This window comes from Camelus bactrianus, chromosome 18, assembly GCF_048773025.1.
Source record: "Camelus bactrianus isolate YW-2024 breed Bactrian camel chromosome 18, ASM4877302v1, whole genome shotgun sequence".
NCBI classification, from domain to species: domain Eukaryota; kingdom Metazoa; phylum Chordata; class Mammalia; order Artiodactyla; family Camelidae; genus Camelus; species Camelus bactrianus.
In genome coordinates, this window is record NC_133556.1 from 6217932 (window position 1) to 6240971 (window position 23040).

The 23040-nt window shown below is 57.3% G+C and overlaps 3 protein-coding genes across 6 annotated transcripts; 1 reads left to right on the forward strand and 2 right to left on the reverse strand.

Annotated features, from left to right (window-relative positions):
• Nucleotides 1-87: 87 nt before the first annotated feature.
• SAP25 (Sin3A associated protein 25) lies at nt 88-1963 on the reverse strand. Its single transcript, XM_010967111.3, has 6 exons — nt 1469-1963; nt 1169-1269; nt 975-1081; nt 732-879; nt 538-635; nt 88-455 (listed from the first exon to the last, which is right to left on the reverse strand). Exons 1-6 carry the CDS (start codon nt 1612-1614, stop codon nt 162-164), a joined length of 894 nt encoding a protein of 297 aa, XP_010965413.2. The 5' UTR covers nt 1615-1963; the 3' UTR covers nt 88-161.
• A 139-nt stretch (nt 1964-2102) lies between these two features.
• Nucleotides 2103-12917, reverse strand: LRCH4 (leucine rich repeats and calponin homology domain containing 4). Of its 2 annotated transcripts, none has more exons than XM_074345800.1 (18): nt 12556-12904; nt 8877-9021; nt 8612-8738; nt 8341-8446; nt 6383-6519; nt 6120-6235; nt 5880-5979; nt 5559-5649; nt 5387-5463; nt 5210-5271; nt 4979-5101; nt 4795-4863; nt 4592-4701; nt 4403-4486; nt 4099-4184; nt 3798-3935; nt 3628-3705; nt 2103-2363 (listed from the first exon to the last, which is right to left on the reverse strand). In XM_074345800.1, exons 1-18 carry the CDS (start codon nt 12773-12775, stop codon nt 2259-2261), a joined length of 1974 nt encoding a protein of 657 aa, XP_074201901.1. In that variant the 5' UTR covers nt 12776-12904; the 3' UTR covers nt 2103-2258. The 2 variants fall into 2 exon arrangements, with proteins under 2 accessions (XP_074201901.1, XP_074201900.1); XM_074345799.1 differs by lacking the exon at nt 2103-2363 and adding an exon at nt 2711-3338 and having other exon boundaries at nt 12556-12917.
• On the forward strand, nt 11614-22390 carry FBXO24 (F-box protein 24). 3 transcript variants are annotated; one of them, XM_045504442.2, is made up of 11 exons: nt 11614-12251; nt 14693-14739; nt 15486-15584; nt 15673-15856; nt 16818-17056; nt 17295-17529; nt 18197-18355; nt 18620-18741; nt 18999-19130; nt 21202-21372; nt 21685-22390. In XM_045504442.2, the coding sequence occupies exons 1-11, from the start codon at nt 12239-12241 to the stop codon at nt 22045-22047; spliced, it is 1764 nt and encodes a 587-aa protein (XP_045360398.2). In that variant the 5' UTR covers nt 11614-12238; the 3' UTR covers nt 22048-22390. The 3 variants fall into 3 exon arrangements, with proteins under 3 accessions (XP_045360398.2, XP_045360399.1, XP_074201902.1); XM_045504443.2 differs by lacking the exon at nt 21202-21372; XM_074345801.1 differs by lacking the exons at nt 11614-12251; nt 14693-14739 and adding an exon at nt 15155-15241.
• The last annotated feature ends 650 nt before the right edge of the window (nt 22391-23040 follow it).

Sequence of the window (23040 nt, forward strand, 5' to 3'; positions counted from 1 at the left end):
AATTTGAGGGGAGACAGCCAAAGCCGTGGTGGAGGAAGAAACCCCATCTCTGCCTTCACGTCTCACTCTGCTGTCACAAGGAGCCGGTTTGCAAACCAACACTTTTATTGTCAACAGAACTGCCTAGGGAAGTAAGGGGGCCCATCCTGCCTCCAGAGAGGCTATGGACAATGGGTGTCTGAGGCCCCTGGGAGAGATGGGTCAGTGCAGTGAGAACAGCTCCGGCCACCACTGGCGCCTGGGTGGTCAGAGATAGGGGCTAGGGGGCCAGCAGGGGGCGTGGGAGCCTTGGATGAGCTGGGTCTCGGCTCTCCCTGGCTCATCTGCAGGAGGCCGGTGAGGGCTATCAGCTCAGGCCCACTGAGCCAGGTGGTGCAGCAGCCAGAGGATGGAGTGGGGAGGACCCAGGGGGACATGATCGGGGGTGGGAGCAGCAGCTTCAGACAGCCCATGACCTGAGGAGAGAGGAGGGGCAAGTGTCTCCTCCCAATGCCTGAGTGACGGCTGGGGTGAGGCCAGGGCGGAAAGAGCGCTCACCTGGTGAGGGGCCTCAGACAGGTACAGGGGAACACGCTGCCCACAAGGCAGCAGTGGGTCTGAAAGAAAGACATCTTCACAGCACATCACTGGGAGCCCTGTGGAGAAGTGGGTACGGTGGCAAGCTCTGCACTGGTCCCCCCGCAGAGTTCATGCAGCCTCACTCCAGAGCCTGAGGGGACCGAGGGCAGTACCTGCATCCCTGGACACCTGCTCTCCACTCTGATGTCCTGCTAGACCAGGCCTGAGGACCCTGCTTGAAGCTGCCTCGTACAGCGGCCAGAATGAAGGATGACACAAGGTCCGGCCTGAGAAGGAGGCTCCAGACGCACAGCTGGGCCCCTATGGAGGGTCAGGAAAGATTCCTGAAGTTTCAGCCCCCTCTCAAGGCATCCCTGCCCCACCAGAGGCAGGAGCCACAGGTACCCCCAACTCACCCACACTAGGCGAGGTCCTGCTTTAGCCTCATAGTTGGGGTCCCATGGTGCCAGCAGGGTCATCCTTGGTGGAGCCAACTCCCAGGTCATTTGTGGGGAGACAGGAACTGGGGGGAATACTTTAAGTGATTAAAACAGATTCAGGAGTTGGTAATAGGGTCTTGGGGGTAAAGGTGGCAGCACTCTGTACCTACCTGTGGTTCCAGGGGGTTGCTGGGCAGCCAAGCCTGGGGGAGGCCATGACAGCAGCTGTTCTTGCTGGGTCCAGGAAGGCCTTCGGGACCTGGGCTGAGGACTGGGAGGGGGCAGTACTGATGCTCACAGCCTCCCCCAGTCACCTCCCCGCTCTGAGTCTGAGTATTTCCAAGGCAGGACCAAGGGTGCCCAGTACGGGGAGACTGATCGTACCCATTCTTCGGTAGGAACAACAGATTTTCTCACACTGTGGGCCCCCAGTAGGATTTCCCCCAAGTGCTGCTGGTGGAGCCCCTCACCTGTCCTGTGGGGGTGTTCCCAGCTCCCCCAGGGATTCCTCTCCAGAGTCCCAGGCCTCGCCAGGGTCGCTGCCTGCCGAAAGGCCTTGTTCCTCGGGCGCCTGCTCCTCGCCCACGCTCCACCGCCGGGGGTACCAGGGCAACATGCCGGGACTGGGGGCAGGGCGGCACCTCCGCACCCTGCGCCCGCACCACTCGGGCCTCCCGCGCCTCCCGCCTCGCACTCGCGGCCCCGACTCGGGCCCGGCGTCCCCTGGCCGACCGCGCTACCCAGCGCGTCTCTGCAAGCCCAGGTCTCGGCCCACCTCGCGGGGCCTCGTGACGCCAGCGCCCAGCGCGTTTCCGGGCCACGTGGCGCGCGCTCCCGCCGGGGTCCCGCGGGCGCCCCCTGGCGGTGGGGGCGGCGGGGCCTACGCACCAGATGGACGAACAGCCGCACCGCGTGGTGTATGTGGAGGCGACCGCGTCCACGCCACGCACCGCTTTCGTTCTCAGACACACACACACCTAAGGGGCAACCTAGAGGGCTTCTGGCTTCTCTTTATTGCACTTGACACAAGATCCAGCGACCCGCTTTCCATCCCAGACCCTGGGCCGCACGCAGAGGCGGCCACGCGCCTTGCTGGGCCGGCCAGCTTCCAAGCTCTCAGGCAGTGAGGTGCCCGAGGAACAGGGCCAGGCCCGAGGCCGCCCTCACCAGTCCTCGCTAGACAGCAGAGCCCAGGCGCGTCTGTCTTCTCTGTTCCTGGGGTCCCGACTGGGTCGGGGCCCTGCGCCCCGACCTCAACCCCTAAGGCCGTTCCAGCAGCGCATGGACGACAGCAGCGATGTATGGGAGGCCCCTGCCCGGGGCCCCCTCCTCTTCCAGGATGTGGTGGGGCTGGCACAGGGACTCCTGGGGGGAGGGGCCCAGGTTAAGTTCCCCTTGTCACCACCTCCTGTCAGCTGTAGGCTGGGAGACACCCAAAGGGAGTCTGGGCAAAGGGGGTTGATAAGATGTAGGGGGCAACGGTCAGGGGCACCCTGGACATGGCTGGGGGATAATGAGATGCAAGGAAGCTGCCAGCAGATAACAGAAGGGAGACAACACAGGGGGCCCACACTCAGGGGTAAGGAGAGACCTGTCATTTCCAGAGGGAAATGCTGGAGTAGGCAGGCTGGCACACGGAGTCCCCGGGCACAGTAGGAGCAGTTGCAAACACGCGCGCGCGCGCACACACACACACACACACACAAAGTGGCCACAGTCTGTACAATTTATACAAGAGACAGGGACCCAGCCTGGGCCCCAGCATCCCCTACAAATATAGAGTTCTCTCTACAAAATATAGATAATTTAGCCCCCCATAGCAGCTGGGGGGGTGGGGGTGCAAGGAGGAAGGTTAAGATCCACCCTCTGGGGAAGCAGAGGGCAGGGCAGAGAGGACTTGAAGGCACCATCAGCACTGAGAGGGGAGGGACAGGGGGCGGGGCTACAGGAGGGGACCAGAGGCTGGGGGCCCAGGGTCTGGGAACACCAGAGTGGGGCCTCTGGGGTCAGTGTTTATGATGGGAGGGCATTCACTAGTGTCTTTGGTAGGGGCTGAAGGCACCACCGGTGGGGATGGGGGTTGCACAGGAGTCTTATAAATAGAAATAGGGCGACGGGGTGGAGAGGGGGTGACTTCAGGTCCTAGGAACCCAGGAGTCGAGTGTAGACGACACAGAGCAGCAGCATGAAGACCACGTAGAAGAGGATGAAGCCGCCCAGACCAGAAAGGGGCCAGAGGGGTGGGGGGGGCCTGCCCCCCACCCGCTTCACAGCCTCCAGGGTGGTCCAGAGCCCCTGGGTGGTGCCCTGGAGGAGATCCGAGGGCGAGCACAGGTCAGCCTGGGAAGGGAGAGTAGGACAGATGGACAAGGACAAAGGAGAGACGTCAGCAGCAGCAGCAGCAAGACAATCCCTCCCACCCCTTGACCTCAGGTGCCAGGGCCAGAGCCATGCCAGCATGCAGAGTGCAGGGAAGGGAGGCGTGCAGGACGGGCTGGCGGATGTGCTTCCTTCTGGGGAGTAGACATCCCCGTGAATGGAACCCTGCCATCCATGCAGAGTGCTAGGCTGAGCCCAGGACACTGCATCCCAGAGACCAGCCCCAGGCTCCTGAGAACACACCCCATACCTCAGGCACCCCCATTTTTCGACAGGCTTCTAAGAAACTCTCCACATTCTTCCGCGACTTGAGGGCACTGAGTTTTGGCTGGGGGTGGGTAAGAAAGGACAGAGAGTAAGGGAGAGGCCACGGGAGTTCCCTGTCCCAACCCCTACTTCCTGCCCCGGGCCCCAACTGACCACAGCAGGTGAGGGCACGTGAATGAAGGGCACGGAGCGGGGCCGCAGCTGGTTGGCCAGCTGACAGAGGATGACCCCATTGGCTAGAGCCTCTGCCAGGTCCTCGGGCAGGGGCCGCTGCAGCTGTGACTCAAGGACCTGGGAGGCAGGGGAAGGAGGGGGGAAGGCAGGGTCAGCAGGGAACTCCCGTCTGCCCCTTCTGTCTTCAGTGGAAACACCACGGTGGGCAAAGAGGATGCTGAGAGAGGCCAGGAAACTCAAGGCACCCAGACCCCACCCTTGCGGATCCCACCTCTCATACCTGGCGTAGTTGAGCCATCACCTCCTTTTCATCCAAAAGCTGGGGAGATCGCCGAGGTCTCAAGACAGAGTCTGGTGAGGAAGGGCCTGGAGAAAAAGGAGAGCGTGGGGCTGTCTCCACTATCCACCATCGACTTCACAGCCGGGTCGCAGTGTCTGGCACCCACATCTCCTGCCTCTGTGTGAGATTTTCCACACAAAGGGACAATTGACCAGAGAACTCCCAGGCCAGTAGGGGTAACCGTAGCCCAGGGGTTAGTGCTGCATGAGCAGTGGGTTAGTACTGGGGAGGGGGGAAGACCCACCTGAGCTACTCTGAGAAGAAGATCGGAAGAGGAAGCTGTTTGGTCTCTGAATGGAGCCGAGCGGCCGGGGAGCAGGTGCTGTTGCTGGGGGCCAGGGGACAGGTGCAGGTAAGAGAAACATCCCCTCAGTGTCCTACTCCTCCTTCAGGCAACCAGGCACCCATCCTTTTCCCATAGCCCCCGTCCCACCTGGTCCAGCTATGGGAGGGGGCTCCTGAGAGATGGAGGCAGCGGTGGGGATGGGGGCTCCCTGCACCCCTGAAGCTCCCAGCGGGGTGGCATTGGACTTAGGCGTGCCGCTGTGGAGAAACAGAGAGGGAATTTGAGGGGGAGGTCTGGGGAGGGCGTGTAGGGAGAGGACTGAGGGAGGTGGAGCCCAGGACTGCACGTACTTGTAGGTGGCCTGCATGGACGAGGCAGCAGCACCCCCACCAGAAGCCCTGACTCCCAACTTCAGAAAACTAGAAAATGAAGGAGATGTGGGTCAGTAGTGCCACGCAAGGGCCCTGCCAACCCTGAGAGGCAGAGCAGCTCAGTGCCCGGGCCCACCGCCCAGCAGGCGCCCTGTGCCCACACCTGTCCCTCCTGGGTGCCCCCCCCACTCCACTCTGCTGCTGCTGCTGCTGTCGCCGCTCGCGCTCCTGCCACAACTGCAAGGTGTCTGGGCGCCGCCGCTCCTCCCCTGCCGGCTCCTCCCGCCTGAGGGGAAAAGGTGGGATGGGAGGTAGAGCTGGGGGCAGGGGAGAGGAGAGAGGGGCAGGGTGATGGAGTAAAGGGAGGAGTTGCCAGCCCAGGTGGCTCTGGTACCTGCTGCTCAGTGCCCTCTCCCTGTCCCCAGCCACAGGGCTTGGTTCTGGTGGCCGCTGCTCCTGAAGAAATAACAGCAGAGGGGCTGAGCGGGGGACTGTTCCCCAAGCCGGGGCAGGCCCCCTCTCTCCAGCTCTCTCCTGGAGGTTGGGTGCAACGCGGGGGCTGGCCCCTCACCTCGCCAGCACCTCGCTCCTCGTCCTCCCCAGGGACGTGGCTGTCGATGAAGTCGATCTGCTCAGGGTCACCATCAGCTGGAAAGAGCAGGGCACATCAGCGAGCAGATGGGGGCACTCAGGCCCTCATCCATTCCCCCCAGCCCCTGGTCTGCCACCCGGCTGCTACTCACCAGAGCCATCCTCCCTCCGCTCCCTGGGTCCCCGAGGCTCCCGGGCCAGCTCGGAGATTCGGAAGGACAACTCTGAAAATTCATCTGTTGACTGTAAATGCAGAGATGCAGAGATGGGAGACAGCCTTTCTGGAACTCATGGGGTCCAGAGCCTCGGGCTTTGCTGCTGAGCCAGCCCTTCCCCGAGATGCTTGGGCAAGGGAAGGAGAGGACAGCTCTGGCCACCAGCTATCACTCTGAGATTTACAGGCAAAGGGTCCTGGCTCAAAGGCTCTCCCTGGGGCTGAGATCCACAGTGTCCCTTGGAAAGGAGGCCCTTACCTCATTTCCAGACCACCTCTTGCTGCCACTGTCAACGCTGTGGAAGCCCGAGTCCAGCCCACCATCGTACCGACGTCCTGGAAACAAGTCCTCGGCTGGGCTGGGGCCAGCCAGGGAGAGCTGGTCAGTCCTATTCCGGGCAGCAACCCCTTCACCCTCCCCCTGGAAACCATGGGGTCCCTGGTGCAAGGAAGTGGTTTAAGTATCTGGGGGCCTCCTTCCTTCCCACTTGGAACTTACCAGGGACTGAAACTCGGGGGACGGGATGGGGCCAGGTCCCCCAGTGTAGACCCCCCTCGCCGCCCAGCCTCTGTTGACAAATACTTGAAGATGTGAAGTTTCCCCTTCAGGCAGATCTAGGTGTGGAGGTGCATGGGGGTAATTAGTTAGGGGAAGGGAGGGGGGCTCCCTAGATCCTGCTTGACTACCAAAGGGACCCATGCCCCCAACTCTTGCTTGTCCTCAGCCATGTCTCTGCAGCCCAGCCCAGGCCCACCCCTCACCTGGGCAGGCGGGCTTTGCAGGGGGTTGCTGTCCAACAGAATGACCTGCAGGTGCCTGAGGCGGCAGAAGGAGACCGGGATGCGGGAGACACGGTTACAGGAGAAATCCAGGCGGACAAGAGGAAGGTCCCCCAGCTCTGGGGGTGGGTGAGGGAAGAGTCAGGAGCATGCCCAGGGTGGGGCCTTGTACTCACTTCCTCTGCCCCCTGCTCTGACCACCCAGTCATGCCTGGGTCCACCAAGCTGTGGGCACTTCCCAGGAACCATCTCCCTGCTCCTCTTCCTGTTCAAATCGACTTCAACTGCTTCCCTCTTCCTTTCCTCCCTGCCCACTCCACGCTGTAACTGCTCCTTCCTTCTCAAGTGACCATCACAGGGCCCAGACCAAACTGTGACACTGAGCTGTTCAAAAGCCTTCCAGGATGTGCTGCCGGGGCTGGGGCAGGTGAGCAGCTGTGCCCTGCACAAAGGCACAGGCAGGAGGGGGCTGCGACGCCACTGCACTTCACTAGCCAAGCCCTGGCCCACCCACAGGCCAGGGTGCCCCCCTCCACTTCTCAAAGAGGCCCCATTGGATTAGTGGTGGCCCAAAACATGGAATAAGAATAAAAATCGCCATTCTCTGTTCAAGCACCACTCCCTGGTTAAGGAGTGCACGACCTGGCTCAGCCCAAGTTTCCCACCTCACCAGCAACCCTCATACCACATCAGACAACCCTCCAGCCCCTGGGCTTCTGGGCCTCTCCACACACTGTTTGCTCAGCTGGGATAGCGCCATTTTCCTGTCCATTGCATCTTTTAAGGTTCAGCTTAAGTGTCACCTCCTCTATGAAATCTTTCCAGACACTAGGTTGGAATTCATTGCTCCTTCCTCTGTGTCCCCAGGGCCTTTTGCTGGGATCTCTTTTATGGCCTAGAGAGCCCTGACCAAACGCTTATTTGTACCCCCACTGACCTAGAAGGACACAGGGCCAGCTAGCAGTAGGGGGAGCCCAGAGAAACGGACGCCCACCTGACTCCCCCTCCTCCTTCTTCAAAACCGGGGTTAGCATGGCCCCGGTTCTTCCCACCCAGCCCTGGCTTGCCTTTCTAACCACATCTGTGCTGGACCCTCCCACCTCCATGCTTTGCACACAGGGTTCCTTCTGCCTGGGTTGCAGAAGGATGGAGAACTCTACTTCAGAGGTCAGCTCCTGCTGCGCTAAGGTCTTCCTCAGGGTCCCCAAGCACAGCCGTGTGCCGCCCTCTAGCTCCCATGGCTCTTTAAGTATCCCATTCTAGCATCTTCCTCTGCTTGTCTCTCCCCATCAAGCCATTAAATCTTAAGGGTTGGCCCCAGATCCGAGTCACATCACTCACATCTATCTGGTCCCCACCTACAACACCGGAAAGACACACATCGCTGGCTGAAAGGAAGGTGTGCCTGCTTTGCAGCAAAGACTGTCAAATGTCAGGGAGCATCACAATTAGCTCATTAACATGGGGCTGCCTGGGCTCCAGCACACAGCCTCACTGACTCAGAATCTCTGGGGAGGCAGCACAGGGCCTCACCTGACTCGGGTTCTGAGAGCTCCTGCTGGAGTGAGTGGTGACACTGGGTGACCTGAAGGCCCCTTCCGACTGCGAGATTCTACAGGGTGCTCTGCCCTCACCCGCTCCCCTTCCTGTGCCTTTCCCCACGTTTGTCAAGTACGGCTAGTAGCCCATGCCTTGCCGGCCTCAGAGAGTTCCTGGTCAAGAGCAAGTAAAATAATCTACAGAGTGTCTGATACATTGTGAAACCCTGTCAACTGAGGCATTATTTTTCCTTGAAGATTCCTTGTCTGTGACTTCTCCGAGCTAGTAACACACACACACACACACACACAGACACACACACACACACACACACACACACACACACACACACACACACACACACACACACACACACGCCCTCTAGTTCTTCATTTCCTCACCATCAGGCAGGGTGCTAAGCTGGTTCCTCCGAACATTCAGATCCCTCAGGGAAGAGAGGCCGCACAGCTCTGCGGGTAGGGACTGCAGCTCATTGCTGCTCACGTCCTGGGATGAGGAGAGAAGCAGGGAAGGAACCACAAGACCAGGACCATCAGAAGTGGCCTGAACCCAGCCACCCCTTTGGTCTCGGCCTTTCCCTGACTCCCCCACCAAAAGCTCCCTAGCACCTGGCTCATCAGTACCCCCTCCCGCCCTGCTCCTCATTCTCACAAGCTGTCGCAGGCTTCCCAGGGCGCCAATGTCAGGAGGCAGGGCTCCCAGTTTGTTGTTGCTGACAATGAGCACGCGCAGGGGCAGCTGGCAGATGTAGGGGGGCAGCGATGACAGCTGGTTTCGGCTGTGGGAAGGAGGAAGGAGGTGGGCTCACTCCCCGGGCACGGCATCCCAGCGTTGCCCTCCTTGCAGGGTCACCGGGGAGGTCACTCAGGGGCCCAGAAGGACAAGCCCCCACCCTCCCCTGGCCCTGCCTCCCTACCTGAGGTTGAGGTAGGTGAGAGCGGTGAGATTCCCCAAGGCTGGGTTCAGGCATCTCAGACAATTGTGGTAGAGGCTCAGGCCCTCCAGGGACACCAGCTGGCACGCTGCCTCTGGCACCTCGGGGAACCGGTTCCGGGACAGGTCTAGGGGAATCAGGTGGCAGCGGAGAGCTTGCATAGGCCCAGCCCTGGACAGGAGGACCTTGAACTTCCCCAGTGCCAGTTGCCCAGCCCTCTACCTCCCCAGCAGACCTATAAACCTGGACTCCCTAGAGCAAGAAGAAAGCCTTCTGTAAACTGGAGCACATTCCAAGCATGACCAGAATGGCAAAGGGAAGGCAAAGGCCTTGGGGTCACTGGGCTGGAGAATCCTAGACTTGGGGGGACGAGTCATGAACACCACCTTCAAACACACAAGTGAAGGGCTATTCTGCGAGGGTGGCTAGATTCTACAACTCTTGCTCCTGTTCTTCTGTGATGCCTGGAGAGGTGGGAGGCAAAGGTCATAGGAAAGGGTTGGCACTCCAAAGAAACCAGGAAGGTGATGGGCTGGGAGGCCCAAGGTAAAAATACGGACAACTTCTGAAGGGGACGACCGAGAAAGCCCATCTCTCCTAGGGCCCTGTCTCCCAATCTCAACCTACTTTCAACCCAGGGGAGAAACCAAGGGTCATTATAGCCTGACTCTAGAGACCTGACACCGCATAGTGGTTCTTTACCAACCCCAGAGACCAGCAAGCCAGCTCCAGGGGACTATGTAAGTTACAGATTCCCAAAGACCAGGAGGGAAAGGTAAGCAGACCAAGCTGGAAGTGGGAGTGAGAGTCCTCAGGCCCCTCCCACACGGGCACTCTTCTTCAGGGCTGGTCTCCTTCCCACCCTCCTGCAGCGCCACCAGCCCTCCTCTACTTCCTCTCTCACTGACCCAGACTTCAGACCAGCCCCTCAGCCTGGGTCTCAGGCATGGGCGAGGAGTGCAGAGGGAGGGAAGGAGGCCAGAGTCTATCGCCATCCCTTTATCTCAAGTGGTGGCTTGCTATACCCATGCAAGGAGTCGGCCGTGGGGTTCCCACCAGTCTGGAGGCACTGCTTAGACCTCTCCAAGCCTGGGTTTCTGTTTCCTCTGCTCAGCCTGCATTGGGAGGGGCCTTGGGGCTGCTAGGGGAAGTCCCAGGCCACAGCACTTGGGTGAGTTTCTGAGAGGGCCCCCCCAGGGAGGGGCAAGCAAAAGCTGAGGTGGGAGGACTGGGGTATATCCCCCAAGGAAATGAGTCTTGTGACAGGAAATGAAGTAGAAACAATCTGTCAGGTTCTGGTTCTGGTGAGCCCTGTGTGTACCAGGGCGGGTGACTGGAGCCTGACGCCCCAAGAATCCTCCTCTCCCTCTCTGCTCCACCCCTGGTGGGCACCAACAGGAGACCTGTCACAGGAGAAGACAGTTCCGGAGGCTGTGGGAGGATCGGAGGCAGGGGCCGTCCTCCCACCCTCACCCTCCACCTGCCTGCCTTCTCTGCAGCCACAAGCGTGTGCGCAAGGGCACGCGCGTGGAGGAAGAGGGTGGAGAGTAAGTTCCGATGGGGCAAGCGGCGGGGGGGGGGGGGGGGGCAAAAGCTAGGAGCGGAAGGGAGCCCAGGCTGGAGGAGGCAGCGCACAGGAGGCACAGGATGTGGTCTGTGAGAGAAGGAGCTGCACTTCTCTTTTGTGAGAGCAGCCCCTCCCCCCGTCAGGATTTGTCCTACTATCAGGGCCTGAGGAATAAGTCCAAGGGATATCAGGGACCTGCGCCACAGAAACCGTGCAAGGAAGGCGCTCATTGGGAAAGAGCTGGGAAAGCAGGAGGGGAGGGTTCCAAATGACTAGGGCAGCAGAGCGTTGAAGCTTTGAGTCTGTCCGGGGGAAGGGCAAGGAGGTGTGGGGAGCAGGGCACGGGCCACACTGACTGGGTTCCTGTCACTTCCCCTTTCCACCCCAAGCTGTAAGCACCCTGCTTTGGGAGAGGGGACAGAGGAGAGCGTTCTGGATCAGATAGACCCACCAGCCTAGAACCTGGGCCCTGAAAGTACTGAGGACTCCTGGGTGGAGAGCAGGGCAGAGAGGGGTTCTCAGGAAGCTGGGATTGTCCCGCTTCCCCCCCCACAAGCTTGCTCAGGGAGAACCGGCTGCACCCTGAGCCGGAATGCTGGGGGAGGAGGCGGGAGAGGGTAGGAGCTGGGAGGGGCCCTGGAGTTCTCGGTAGTTTTCCCCAGGAGTCCACTCACAGAGAAAGACAGAGCCCTAAGGAGAATAACATTTGGTCTTTGTCAAAAAACAAGCAAGGGGGAGGGGAAAGGGAACAGACGGCGAGTGTCACACAGCTGCTGAGGTCAATCTGGAGGTAGGGGGTTAGGCGGCTGGGGGAAACTGGGAGGGACAGGAGTGGCTCCTGGGGCTCACCAATTCCCTAAACTCACTGGCTATAGTGTGGGCAAGTTAGTTTACCTAGCAACCCAAGACAAGTGGAGTGGTTAACTGGTTCTCCCCAGATTAGTAGAGGAAAGAGAATGTGGCGGTGCCCACAAGGGTGTCTGCAGGTGAGCAGGCTCCTGCTAGGGGAGAAATGCAGTCCCAGGGTAATGTCATCAGGGGGACACACTCTCATCCAGCCCCAAGTCCCACCCTGGGCTTGGCGGGGTGGAGTTTTGGGAATGCAGTCCCCCGTCCCCTCCCAATCCCCACCCCTCCAGCTGCCAACCCAAGGTCAGCGGTTGCCTCCTGAGCAGCTGAGGCCTGACTCACCTGTTACAGTGGAGTCCCCTACACCCTACCATCTACAGACACCAGGGTGGATAGCGCAGGATTAGAGGGTGGGGGAGTGGAAGGACAGTAGGACCGCCTCTAGCTTCCCAGTGCTCCTAGCTAGGAGATAAGATTTCCTTCCTTTCAGCAACTGCCTCAGGTCCCTCCCCTTAGGGAAAGCAGAAACTGAAATGGGAATTCTAGGGTCTCTATGAGATCATAGTCTCCGAAGTGACCTCACACACGCAAGGAGGAGGAGGAGTCTCAGATAAAGGGGTCAAGGATAATAGGAGGAAGAGCTCACGGAGAAAAGAGCTGGGGGAGGTGGGAGATCTGCTTCTTTCTCACGGCCTGGCTGGGTGAAGAGAGGAGAGAGCTAGCGACCTTAGGGGGCGGGACTACAAGCAAAGGAAGCAGAAACTTGGGGTTGTCAGGGGCAAATCCATGAGAAGCGGGGGCCTGGGTATCTTGGTGGAACAGGGCAATGAGTCGGAGACGAAGTGGAGAAAGAGAAAGGAGTCATTAGAGGGGTTCTTTGGGGCTGCTTTATGGACCGATCAGAACTGAGATTGAAGAGGTCACGCAAATGAGACAACCAGGTGAGGGGCGGGACCATTCTACAGGTGCGCAGACATGCAAATAAGAGAAGCGGCGGGCGGAGGCTTCTCACAACGCTCCGCCAGGGATGCTGGGCGTTCCGTGCAAACGAGAAATGCGCTCATTGTCTAGCAGTTCTTAAAGTGGGGAGGGGGTGGTAGCAGACTTATGCCAATCACCAGGGTCGAGAACTCCAACGGCCAGGTGAAGCGGCGGGCCAGATTCTCGGGCCCCTAGAGAAACAAGTGAAGGGGCGGTACTATGCAAATAAGGGTCCTGGCCAGGCTTGGGGCCGGGTGCACTCACCAGCCTGGGTGATGTCTGACAGGTCGTAGCTCCGGGCCGCGCCCCGGGGGAAGTACTTCAAACGTCGGTTAGACAGGTTCAGGGTCCCGGTGGCCACGGCCTCTTCTAGGGCTCGCTCTGCACTGCGGCTCCCGGGCAGACCCGGAGAGCCTGGAACGGAAGTCGTGGCCGCCGCCTCCTCACCCCCGGCGGCGAGTGGGGCCGCTACTGCCGCCGCCATCCGCTCCCGGCGGCTCCCGCTGCCTGACTGACGGGGCTGGCCGTCCCTCCTTTCCCCTCCCCCTCCTCGGAGCCGCCGTAGTCGCTTCTAGGGGGAGGAAGCGGGCTCAGGGACTCGGCGGACCAATCGCGGTTTCGAGGCTCGTCGGAACTGACTAATCAGAACCTGCCGAGAGGGTGGAGACTGCGGTGCTGGAGTGAGGCGAGAGAAGGGAGGGGGAATAGACTCGAGCGATCGCCAACTGCAGACGCTCCAGGCCGGCCCGCCCCGCGCAACCGCATCCAATCACAAACCTTGGGACTGGAGATGAAGCCAATCAAGTCCAATCAGGAGGCGGGGACGCCGGCACTCAACTAGAAGGGATTGAGGCCAAGAAACTCAAGCCCCGGTCCTTTTCCAACGAAGGCCAATCGCAACTCAGATGCAGGCGAATGACTGTCAAAAAGGCCAGTTAGATCCTCCAAAGGGAACCTGGCCTGGCCTCTTCTCTGAAGGATGGGTCTACCTACCAGTAGCATGGGCGAGAAGGCTGCCCCTTCGCTAAGGAGGCGGGTGAGCTAGAACTTTGAGACTGAGGTGAAGAATGTGACCGCGGTGCGCTGGGTCGGCTGGAAGCAGTACGGCGACTGCATTAGTGTATGCGAGCTAGACTTGTTAGGGAGCGAGGCAGCTTTGAAGGCGCCAGGGAGACCGTGGGGATTGGGGGAGAGGGAGGCAAGGCGACGCCTGAGGCCACTGCACGGGGGGTCGTTGCAGCAGCAGGAACCCGCCATTCCAGCTGCGGAGGCTGAGGACCCCATGACAGTCTCTGGATCCCGGGCGGGCGGACAGGCGGCTTCTCAGAGACTGGAGATGCCCAGCTCAACTCCTGGAGGGAGGGTTACGGGAGATGGGGAAAGCCTCGAAAATACCGCCCCAACTGTGATGATCAGACCTGGCGGGGCCAGGCGGGGGTTAGTCTAGAGGGACCACCGCATCTAGAAGAAATCCTCTGTTTTACAAATGAGGAAACTGAGGCAGAGGGAAGTTGATGAGCTGTCAAGATCAAACAGCAAGTTACCGACAGGTCGCAGTAAAAGCCAGGCTCCCCCCTGCATCAGCTTTTGCGATGGGCTTTTTTCTGTTCGCCTCCCGAGGTGAAATGGGGTGGTTAAGGGGACCCAGATACAAGAGGAAGCTGCCGATACTTGTTCAGTCCGCTGAGAGATCTTAACATCCTGTTAGGGGGCAAAAAGACCTAATATAATATAATACACTTAACTGGTTAATAGTTGCCTAGCCACAAACAGCTGAAGGTTCTTTCCCGTAAGTCACATCTCAGATGTTGATATTCCTTAAACATTTATTGAATTATTAAAATTCCATCATATGTATCCCAAACTAGCTGTTTACTAGTCCCCCTGAGTATGGGAGTTTGATTGGACGGTTGACAGTCTGTTAGCTAGCACAGTAAATCAATGAGTCTGTCATACTGTGGAGCTGAGGGCTGATTATCCAGGCCTGGATTCGTTGGAGTTCCTGGAAGAGCCAGCTGTTCCTTGGATGGATTGGTGAAGATCCTTTGCCCCCTACGTGGACAGACACAGCCCCAACTCCTACTGTTTCTCATCCATGTCACCCCCTGTCCCCATGAGACTACATTAATAGCTTAGACTCTGGGAGATACCCTAAGCTTTCAGAGTAAATCTATCCCTTTCTTCCACCTTAATAGGTTGCTCTTCCTACATGCAATCATGTTACTGTCCCAAGAGAGTGGTTTGTTTTTGGATGTGTTTCATGAAACTGTAGAGTTTGTGCTCAGTTGTTTTCAGTCTCATCTGGTGCATGCTTTCAGGAGATAGATGGTCTAATTAATGGAGTCATTCTTCCCCCTCACCTGTCAAACTGAGTTTATACTTTTTTTTTTTTTTTTTTGAGTTTATATCTGCAAGCTACAAACCCCCTGGAGGCTCTGGCCTGCTGAGGTATGAAGAATTCATCTGTTTCTCTACAGAGTTGGTGCTAAAAGGGCATCAAGTGGAAAAACCTACTACTACTCCCTGAAAGTAAAGGTCTCATCTACCAAGTTGTTCACACTTTATTTCTCCTGTCATGCATATCCCACAAGCCACTGGGTGGCTAGAACTGAGGTAGAGCCAAGGAGCTGAGAGAGAAAATCCGGGGCAAGGTTGGGGAAAATAGGTCACAGTGGCTGGGCAGTGAGGTCACAGAGGTTTGTCTACCCCAGACTCCATGGGGGAGGGGCCTAGGAGGCAGAGGGGCCCCAGAGGTCCCCCAAGCCCAGGCAGGGAACATGGTGTGGGAAAGGCAGCTGGGACGGGGGCCAGGGAGCTGAGTACGAGGGGCCAAGGGGCCCGGAGAGATGAGGGCTGGAGCAGGGAGGGGGCAGTCAGGATGGTGAGGAGAAGCCGGAGACGGAAGCTGCAAAAATTCACCGGGCTGTGCGGACGGGAGGAGGGTCTCAGGGTGAGGGGTGGGGACGGCAAGGCAAGGGATGGCAGCAAGAGATCAGGGGAGGGATCATTTGAAGGAGTTGGACAAAGAACAAGGCAGACAGGGAGGGGTAACCCATGGACCTAGAGAGAAAGATGGGAGGATGTGACAGCACAGAGCCAGAAGTTAGAGCTATGAGCCCCTGCGACAGTAGTTAACAGAAGGGAGAAAGAGGCATGACCCTTATGGAACCCCTATGCGCCCCCTTCTTGGGTAGGTGAAGCGCAGCTGCCCTTCGTGTGGCCCAGAGCCTAGGGGTGAAGAGAAGAAGGGGAGAGGAAACCCTATTTCTGTGCAGCTGTTTCCCCCAGAGCTGGTGAGTCCTTGGCAAGAGTTGGTGTTAAGAATAAAGGACTGGGGGCCAGGCCCCCATGACCCCTGCTTTCCCCCTCCCGCCCCCGCAGGTGGAGCATATCATCTCATTCCTCCCGGTCAGAGATGTAGTGGCTCTTGGCCAGACCTGCCACTACTTCCACAAAGTGTGCGATGCCGAGGGCGTATGGAGACGCATCTGTCACCGGCTCAGTCCTCGCCTTCGAGAGCAGGGATCTGGGGTCCGGCCCTGGAAGAGAGCTGCCATTCTTAACTGTACACCTTCCCCAGAACCTCTCCTCTTTGCCTCTGTTCTACCTTATTCTGGGATCCCTCCTGCTCCCTAAAGTTGCCCGATGACCTCAGTATTCCCAACCAACCTTCCAGGGCCCCTTTCTCTGCAAGAAATGTGTTAGATTTAAACATACTCCATTAAGGACTTACTCCACGTCTCTAGAACCGCTCTCTGATAGACATATCACCCAGAGCCTCCACACGCATCCCTGCCAAGTCTCCCTCCATATTCAAACTCTTCCAAATCTTACCTTGAGACGTCCTCCTCTCTCCAGACCTGGAGTTCTCACTTTTCTAAACCAGGATTTTTCAACCTTGTCACTGTTGAAACTTTGGGCCAAATAATTCTTTGGAGGGAGGGGCTGTCCTTTGCATTGTAGAATGTTTAGCAACATCCCTGGCCTCTACCCACTAGAGGCCACTAGCACCTTCTCCATTTGTGACATGTTCCCTGAGGGACAAAAATCACCTCCAGGTTGAGAAACATGCTCTAACTCCCTCCCTTCCCAGGGAGCACCTGTCCAATAACTTTACCTCACACATCAGAGATTGAGATCCAGATAGCAGGTCCAGAGCAAGGGGTGAGGAAGGGTTCCTGGCCTTTCCCTTCATTCCTTTTCACTCCTCCTTCTGCTTTTTTGTGAATTCTGATATTTCCTTTGATGTCTCTTATGCAAGTTTGGACCAGAGAAGTGCCCACTTAGAAGCATGTGTATGGCCCTGGCCTGAGGTGGGGCAAACAACTGAAGTTCAGGCATGGGGTATAATTTTGGGTATTGTCTAAGCTTCCCAAATGCCCCTTGGAAGGGGTCTGTTCCCCAGGCTTGGGGAAGGAGAGGAGCTAAAGCCCATGGGATCTGAGAACTCCAGTTGGCCCAAGTTCTGATTCATCTGCCTGCACCTTCTCGCCTCCTTAAACCTCCCTCTCCTTTCCCTTTTCCAGACACAAAGGGCCTGTATTTCCAGGCATTTGGGGGCCGCCGCCGCTGTCTCAGCAAGAGCGTAGCCCCCCTGCTAGCCCATGGCTACCGTCGCTTCCTGCCCACCAAGGACCACGTCTTCATTCTTGACTATGCAGGGACCCTCTTCTTCCTCAAAAATGCCCTGGTCTCCTCCACCCTTGGCCAGATCCAGTGGAAGCGGGCCTGCCGCTATGTTGTGTTGTGTCGCGGAGCCAAGGATGTGAGTATCAGGACCCTGGAAGCTGAGACCCCACCTCTCCTCCGGGAACCCAGGGCCCACAGCAGTCCTGAGGTGTCCCCCTCAGGACAGTCGCCCTCCCATACCAGGAACCAGAAACCAAGTCCTCATTTCCGAGCCCTGGACCCAAGTATATCATCCCCTACCCAACGGTCCAGCTCCCTCAGCCTCATCCCACTACAAGTCCCTAGGTCCCAGACACCTTCATCTTCTCCTACAGTTTGCCTCAGACCCAAGATGTGACACAGTTTACCGGAAATACCTCTATGTGTTGGCCACTCGGGAGCAGCCGGGAGTGACGGGGACAACCGGCAGCCGGGCCTGCGACTGTGTGGAGGTCTACCTGCAGTCCAGTGGGCAGCGGGTCTTCAAGATGACCTTCCACCACTCCATGAACTTCAAGCAGATTGTGCTGGTCGGTCAGGAGACCCAACGGGCTCTGCTGCTCCTCACAGGTAGGGCTTAGAGCAGTGGTTTGCAAACTGTTTCCTGCAGATTCTTCAGAACCTGCTGTGGGAGGTGAGGAGGGAAGCCTCTCACCAAGGGTTCTACATGCCACCTTGTCCTGCTCTCAAACCAAACAGCTCTGCTTTTGTCTGTCTCCTAGCCTAGGATTCCACATAATGTTTCAGAAGTCCTGCTACAAAAAATCGTTTGGAAACCATTGTTCTAGTGAACACCTGATATTTTAAATTCTGATCTCCCCAACCTTCGTGCCAGGCACTTTATACCCCAAACTGTCCCCTACTTTCTGTGTTCCCTGTACTCGACGACCACATGCCCAAGCCTGAGACCTTCCAGATTTCTTAATGCTAGGCAGGACCCTAAATCCCTAGACATCACCCTTCCCAGCACTCAAATTGGATTCCGTCACATCCAACTGCTCGGCTTTCTCTCTACTCATCTCTCACACTGAAGAACTTCCCTGATTTAGTTTTGGTAGTAAGGGATGGAGTCAAGGGAACTTCCCTTTTTCACCTCTACCCTTTTTCTTCCAACCCTACTCTGGGCCAGTGAATGTTTTGTCCTGTTATGTCTTAGGGAGTTTCTTGGGAAGTTAATGCAGATGTTGGAGGGTCCCCTCACCCGCACAATTGTCTACCTCCCTGCCCCCTCCCCCAGAGGAAGGAAAGATCTACTCTTTGGTAGTGAATGAAACCCAGCTGGATCAGCCACGCTCCTACACAGTTCAGCTGGCCCTGAGGAAGGTGTCCCGTTGCCTCCCTCACCTGCGTGTGGCCTGCATGGCTTCCAACCAGAGCAGTACTCTGTACATCACGGGTAAGAACCACCTCCCTTCTTCCACAGATCCCAACTGTGGACAGACCTTCCAGATACAGACACCCCTCCTTATCCTTGGTCCAGCTCTGTGGTGGACCCATAGGGCATCCTAGTAAAGAGGTGTGTTTAGGTGCCCAGACGTCATATCTGGTGCATAGTGGGTGTGAGGCTCCCCAGACCTTGCATCTTTTGTCCCAGGTAGGGCCTTACCCCTAGGAAATGGGTGCCCAAAGCTGCTGAGCTGAGGGTTCCCGACCCCCCCAGACCAGGGGGGAGTGTATTTTGAGGTGCATACCCCAGGGGTGTATCGTGATCTCTTTGGGACCCTTCAAGCCTTTGACCCCCTGGACCAGCAGATGCCGCTTGCTCTCTCACTGCCTGCCAAGGTAGGATCCTGGAGGGGCAGGGCAGACCAGAGGGGGTGGGGCCTTTGAGACTGCAAGGTACTGAAACTCTGAAATATGATCAGGAATCAAATAATTGATCAGGGAGGGTCAGGGGACCCAGGGAGAGGGGTGACCTAGTGGGCAAGACCGAAAGTGATCAGCTGGCGATGGTAGGTTCGCAGTTGGGAGAGTCTGGAGCTCTGAGTTCTTCTGGAGACAACTGGATGCTCATCTCCCTTTTCAACCTTACCTCCTAGATCCTATTCTGTGCTCTTGGCTACAATCACCTTGGCCTGGTGGATGAATTTGGCCGAATCTTTATGCAGGGAAATAACAGATATGGGCAGCTGGGAACAGGGGACAAAATGGACCGAGGGGAACCCACACAGGTGAGACTGCTTCCCAGCCACTCTCATCCTGAGCCCCTTCCTTCCTCTAATTCCCTAACCCCTGGATCTCTTCACTTCTCTAGTTTCCATAGAATCCACTTCCAACTCCCCAGGAAGTTAAGCCAACCAGTACGTAATGCCTGTGCTACTGTGGCATGCCTCACCCAGGGTGGGCCCCACGAGGTGGGAGCTGTAAGTGCAGTAGGAACTGAGTGGAGTAGGGAGGTGGGCAGGGAGCAAAGTAACTAGAAGAGGTGAGATGCGAGCAGGGCCCAGTGGGTTAGATAGGATTCAGGTGGGTACCAGGAAAGGCATCCTGTGTAATGGAGATGGGGAGGAAGCTTGCACATCCCTGAGACAGTGGAAAGACCGGCTTGACTAGAGCAGAGTGTGTTTTGGAAACTGGTAAATATGAGGCGATATAGGTGGCTGTGAATCTATAGACGTACAGATTTGGAAAAGAGTCATGGCAAGTTCTGGAGCAGGAGAAGGCAACCCCCAGATGACTGAGAATAGATCACCCGGCCAGGGGGCACAGGAGGCCACCAGTGAGAGGCCCAGCGAGGCTGCTGAGTGACTCGAGCACCTGAGACAAGGACCTGTGGCTGGTACAGCAGCAGTGAGGACAGAAAGGAATGGATTTGTGAGGTGTTTTGAAAGAAAATGAACAGGTTCTGGAAACTAGGACCTAGTGACCTAGGACATAGGTGGCTGTGACAATAGATGGTATCACCAGTACACCTGTGAGTTGGAAAGGAATGCTGGTTTGAGAAAATAATGTGAATTTGGACTTTTTTTTTGCAGTGAGAGTAAAACACTAAAGTAGAAATGTCTAGCTGGATTCCATGTTGAACGAGGTTGAAACCACAAAAGCAGAGATAGAGGAGCAAACCTGGGTGGCAGCCGCCATTGTAGGCAGAGGGACTGACAGAATTGTCTCTGAGACAGAGACACGCCCTCAAATGCCACATCCCCAAAGCCATGAGCACAGAAAGTTTCAAAAAGGAGGGGGTGGTTAATGGTGACAGTGATGAATATACTCACTGTAGGAATATACTCACTGACATGGAAAGATGGTCAGGCCATATTTTTAAGTGAAAAAAAAATCATGACATGGTTTACAGAACACAGTCCATTTTTGTTTAAAAATAGACAACTTTCGTGTGTATGGTTATACAGGCAACAGTGAGGAAGAATATCCAGCCAGACAGCAATAGTGGGTGGTGGGATTTCCAGTGATTGTTTAAATTAATTTTTGCTTGCCAATAGTTTATAACTTTATTTCTATAAAGACCATCAATTACTTATGTATGTCTTCTGAATTAAAGCGCTCACAGTCTCAGGAGAAAGTGTACAGGGGAGGCCCTGGGACTTGGCAGCTGGGAGGTCAAGTGCCTTTGGAGAGAACACATCATAGTGTAGCAGGGAGAGAAGCCAAATCACAGAAGGTTCAGGAGAGGCTGGCTGTGGTGAGAACAAGAACGTGGTCCACCTCAGACTGATCGCATAGCCAGTCCTGCTGCCTAAAATACAGGTAGGAAGCAGCAGGAATCAGATGGTAATGTTTTTCCAAAACAGGGTGGCCATTTGGAAAGATAAGACAAGTTGAAAATACTAGAGAGGGAAGGAAGGAATAAGGGGAAGGCAGATCCTTCCTGGGCCCTGACCTGGAATTGCACAGCGAGCAAGAGGAAGGCTCTTCCTCCCTCGAGGCTGGAAGGCAGGATGAGAGGATGGACTGGCCCAGGCCTGCGGGGGCCCAGATGAGGGAGCAGATAGTGGGCCCTGGACTCAGGCAAGAAGCCTGTGTTCCAGGGAGCCAGGAGGAGGAACCCACAGACATGCTAGAGCTCTTGTGCTCAGTCTAGGGCTGCCAGGGAACAAAGGAAGGGGAGATGGCTGCCAGTCTGCAGTCAGATCTCTTAGGGGAGGGGGAAGTATTCTGGGTCCATCTCTTCCATCCCCTAGTTTCCTGAGATGCTGCCCTGAGCCTTTCTGTCACCCATCTCCAACCTGGGCCCCCCAGTCCCTTGGCTTTCCCTGCTCAGGGACCCCGGCCCTGTGTCCTCAGGTACATTATCTGCAACGCCCCATCACCCTGTGGTGTGGCCTCAACCACTCCCTGGTGCTAAGCCAGGGCTCGGACTTCAGCAAGGAGCTGTTGGGCTGTGGCTGTGGGGCCGGAGGCCGCCTCCCTGGCTGGCCTAAGGGGAGCGCCTCCTTCGTCAAGCTCCATGTCAAGGTCAGAGCAGAGCCAGCAACCAGGGAGGGCCGGGGCCACAGAGCCAGGTGGCCCCTAGGACTGTAGCTGGGACTCCCGCAGGGCCCGCTTCCCCAGCACCACCCACCTCCCAGTCCTGCCACGTACCATGGCACTTGGCTCTCCCTTAGCTGACCTTGCTGGTCCTCTCTGACCTCGCACAACCTTGGCGCTCAGCCAGCCAGCTCACTTGCTGGCTCAGGGCTGGTCTGAGTGGGAGGAACACAACAGCTGGGGCTTCCTGGGAACCCCTCACTAAGGCCCCACTCAGCCACGCCGCGTCTGTCCTCCAAGGTCCCTCTGTGTGCCTGCTCTCTCTGCTCGACCCGAGAGTGCCTCTACATGCTGTCCAGCCATGACATCGAGCACCATCCCGCCTACAGGGACCTCCCAGCCAGCAGGGTGGTGGGGACCCCCGAGCCCAGCCTGGGGGCCGGAGTGCCTGAGGACCCCGGAGGGGCAGCCCGGGCCTGTGAGGAGTACCTCAGCCAGATCCACAGTTGCCCCACGTTGCAGGACCGCATGGAAAAGATGAAAGAGATCGTAGGCTGGATGCCCTTGATGGCTGCGCAGAAAGATTTCTTCTGGGAGGCCCTGGACATGCTGCAGAGGGCTGCTGGAGGGGTTGGCCAAGGCCCCCCAACCCCTGAAAGCTGACCTCCCTCTCCTAGTCTCACCCCTGAAGGGGGAGTCCAGCCCTGGGCCAGGGGCTAAGGAGAGATGAAGTGGTGGCAGTGAACACTGGGGTGGGGGTGGGGGACCACACGAGGGTGGGGCCTGCTAGACATGCCAGGGTGGGCAGGGAAATGTTTTGTAAAATATTTGGGGGGCTACCCAGGAGGGGCCCCTGACCTGACTATCATGGACAAAAGATTTGATGGATAAATACAATAAAAGGCTGAAGCAAGGCCTGGTTTGGAACCCTGGGTCCTGGGAGGAACACAGGGCAGGAGTTGGCGGACCTGATGCCTCGCTTGGTGGACGAGGGAGGGTAGGAGCGTGACTGGGCAGGCAGAGCAGCCGCAGCTCAAGCTGTCACTTACTGCAGAGTTGACAGCACCTGGATCCTTCAGCCCATTTTCCTCTCCCAACCCCAAGACCAGGCACCCTGCCCTCCAAGATGACTCAGTCCACGTCTACTTGGTTTCCCTACTCGGATGCTCTGTTCACCAGATGGAGGACTTCTGAAAGCTTCTCACCCATTTCCCTTCATCCCTGTGAAGTCAACCCCCCTTTCCCCCCATTTACCTTCCAGGTCTGGTCTCACATGTCCTTTTCCCTTCCTTTCTACTCCAGCTTCCTCTTCCTCAATAAGTAAAACACTCCTTTTATCCACATACCTTGCCTCCCTACCCCACACCCATACCTCCAAATATTTGGGAGAGAAGATGGGTGAACAGAATTCTTTGTGGCCTAGTTTGGCCCCGGGATGAAGAGAAGACAGTAGAAATTTGAAGTGGAAAATAAGCTGGAGCAGGGGGTGGTCAGGAAGAGGGTAAGTGATTAGGGGTTGGGAGTCCAGGGAATGACTTGTGGGTGCTGAGGAAGCGGGAATGGCGGGGGATCATGGATGGGATGTAAAGTCCTCGGGAAGGACCAGAGGCTATGTTGGAAGGATGCTCTGGCACTGGACAGAGTGGGGTCCAGATG

Excerpts from the sequence above, each read along its gene's own strand:
- LRCH4 (XM_074345799.1), bottom strand. The coding sequence starts at position 12,775 with ATGGCGGCGGCAGTAGCGGCCCCACTCGCCGCCGGGGGTGAGGAGGCG. Across the intron at positions 4,185-4,402 it reads TTCTTCTCAGAGTAGCTCAG|GCCCTTCCTCACCAGACTCT; the intron begins GTGGGTCTTCCC and ends CTTTTTCTCCAG. Across the intron at positions 3,339-3,627 it reads GAAAAATGGGGGTGCCTGAG|GCTGACCTGTGCTCGCCCTC; the intron begins GTATGGGGTGTG and ends CTCCCTTCCCAG.
- SAP25 (XM_010967111.3), bottom strand. The coding sequence starts at position 1,614 with ATGTTGCCCTGGTACCCCCGGCGGTGGAGCGTGGGCGAGGAGCAGGCG. Across the intron at positions 1,270-1,468 it reads GGAACACCCCCACAGGACAG|TCCTCAGCCCAGGTCCCGAA; the intron begins GTGAGGGGCTCC and ends GCCCCCTCCCAG. Across the intron at positions 636-731 it reads GCAGGTGTCCAGGGATGCAG|GGCTCCCAGTGATGTGCTGT; the intron begins GTACTGCCCTCG and ends ACTTCTCCACAG.
- FBXO24 (XM_074345801.1), top strand. The coding sequence starts at position 15,170 with ATGGTGAGGAGAAGCCGGAGACGGAAGCTGCAAAAATTCACCGGGCTG. Across the intron at positions 15,857-16,817 it reads GAGAGCTGCCATTCTTAACT|ACACAAAGGGCCTGTATTTC; the intron begins GTACACCTTCCC and ends TCCCTTTTCCAG. Across the intron at positions 17,530-18,196 it reads GGCTCTGCTGCTCCTCACAG|AGGAAGGAAAGATCTACTCT; the intron begins GTAGGGCTTAGA and ends CCCCTCCCCCAG.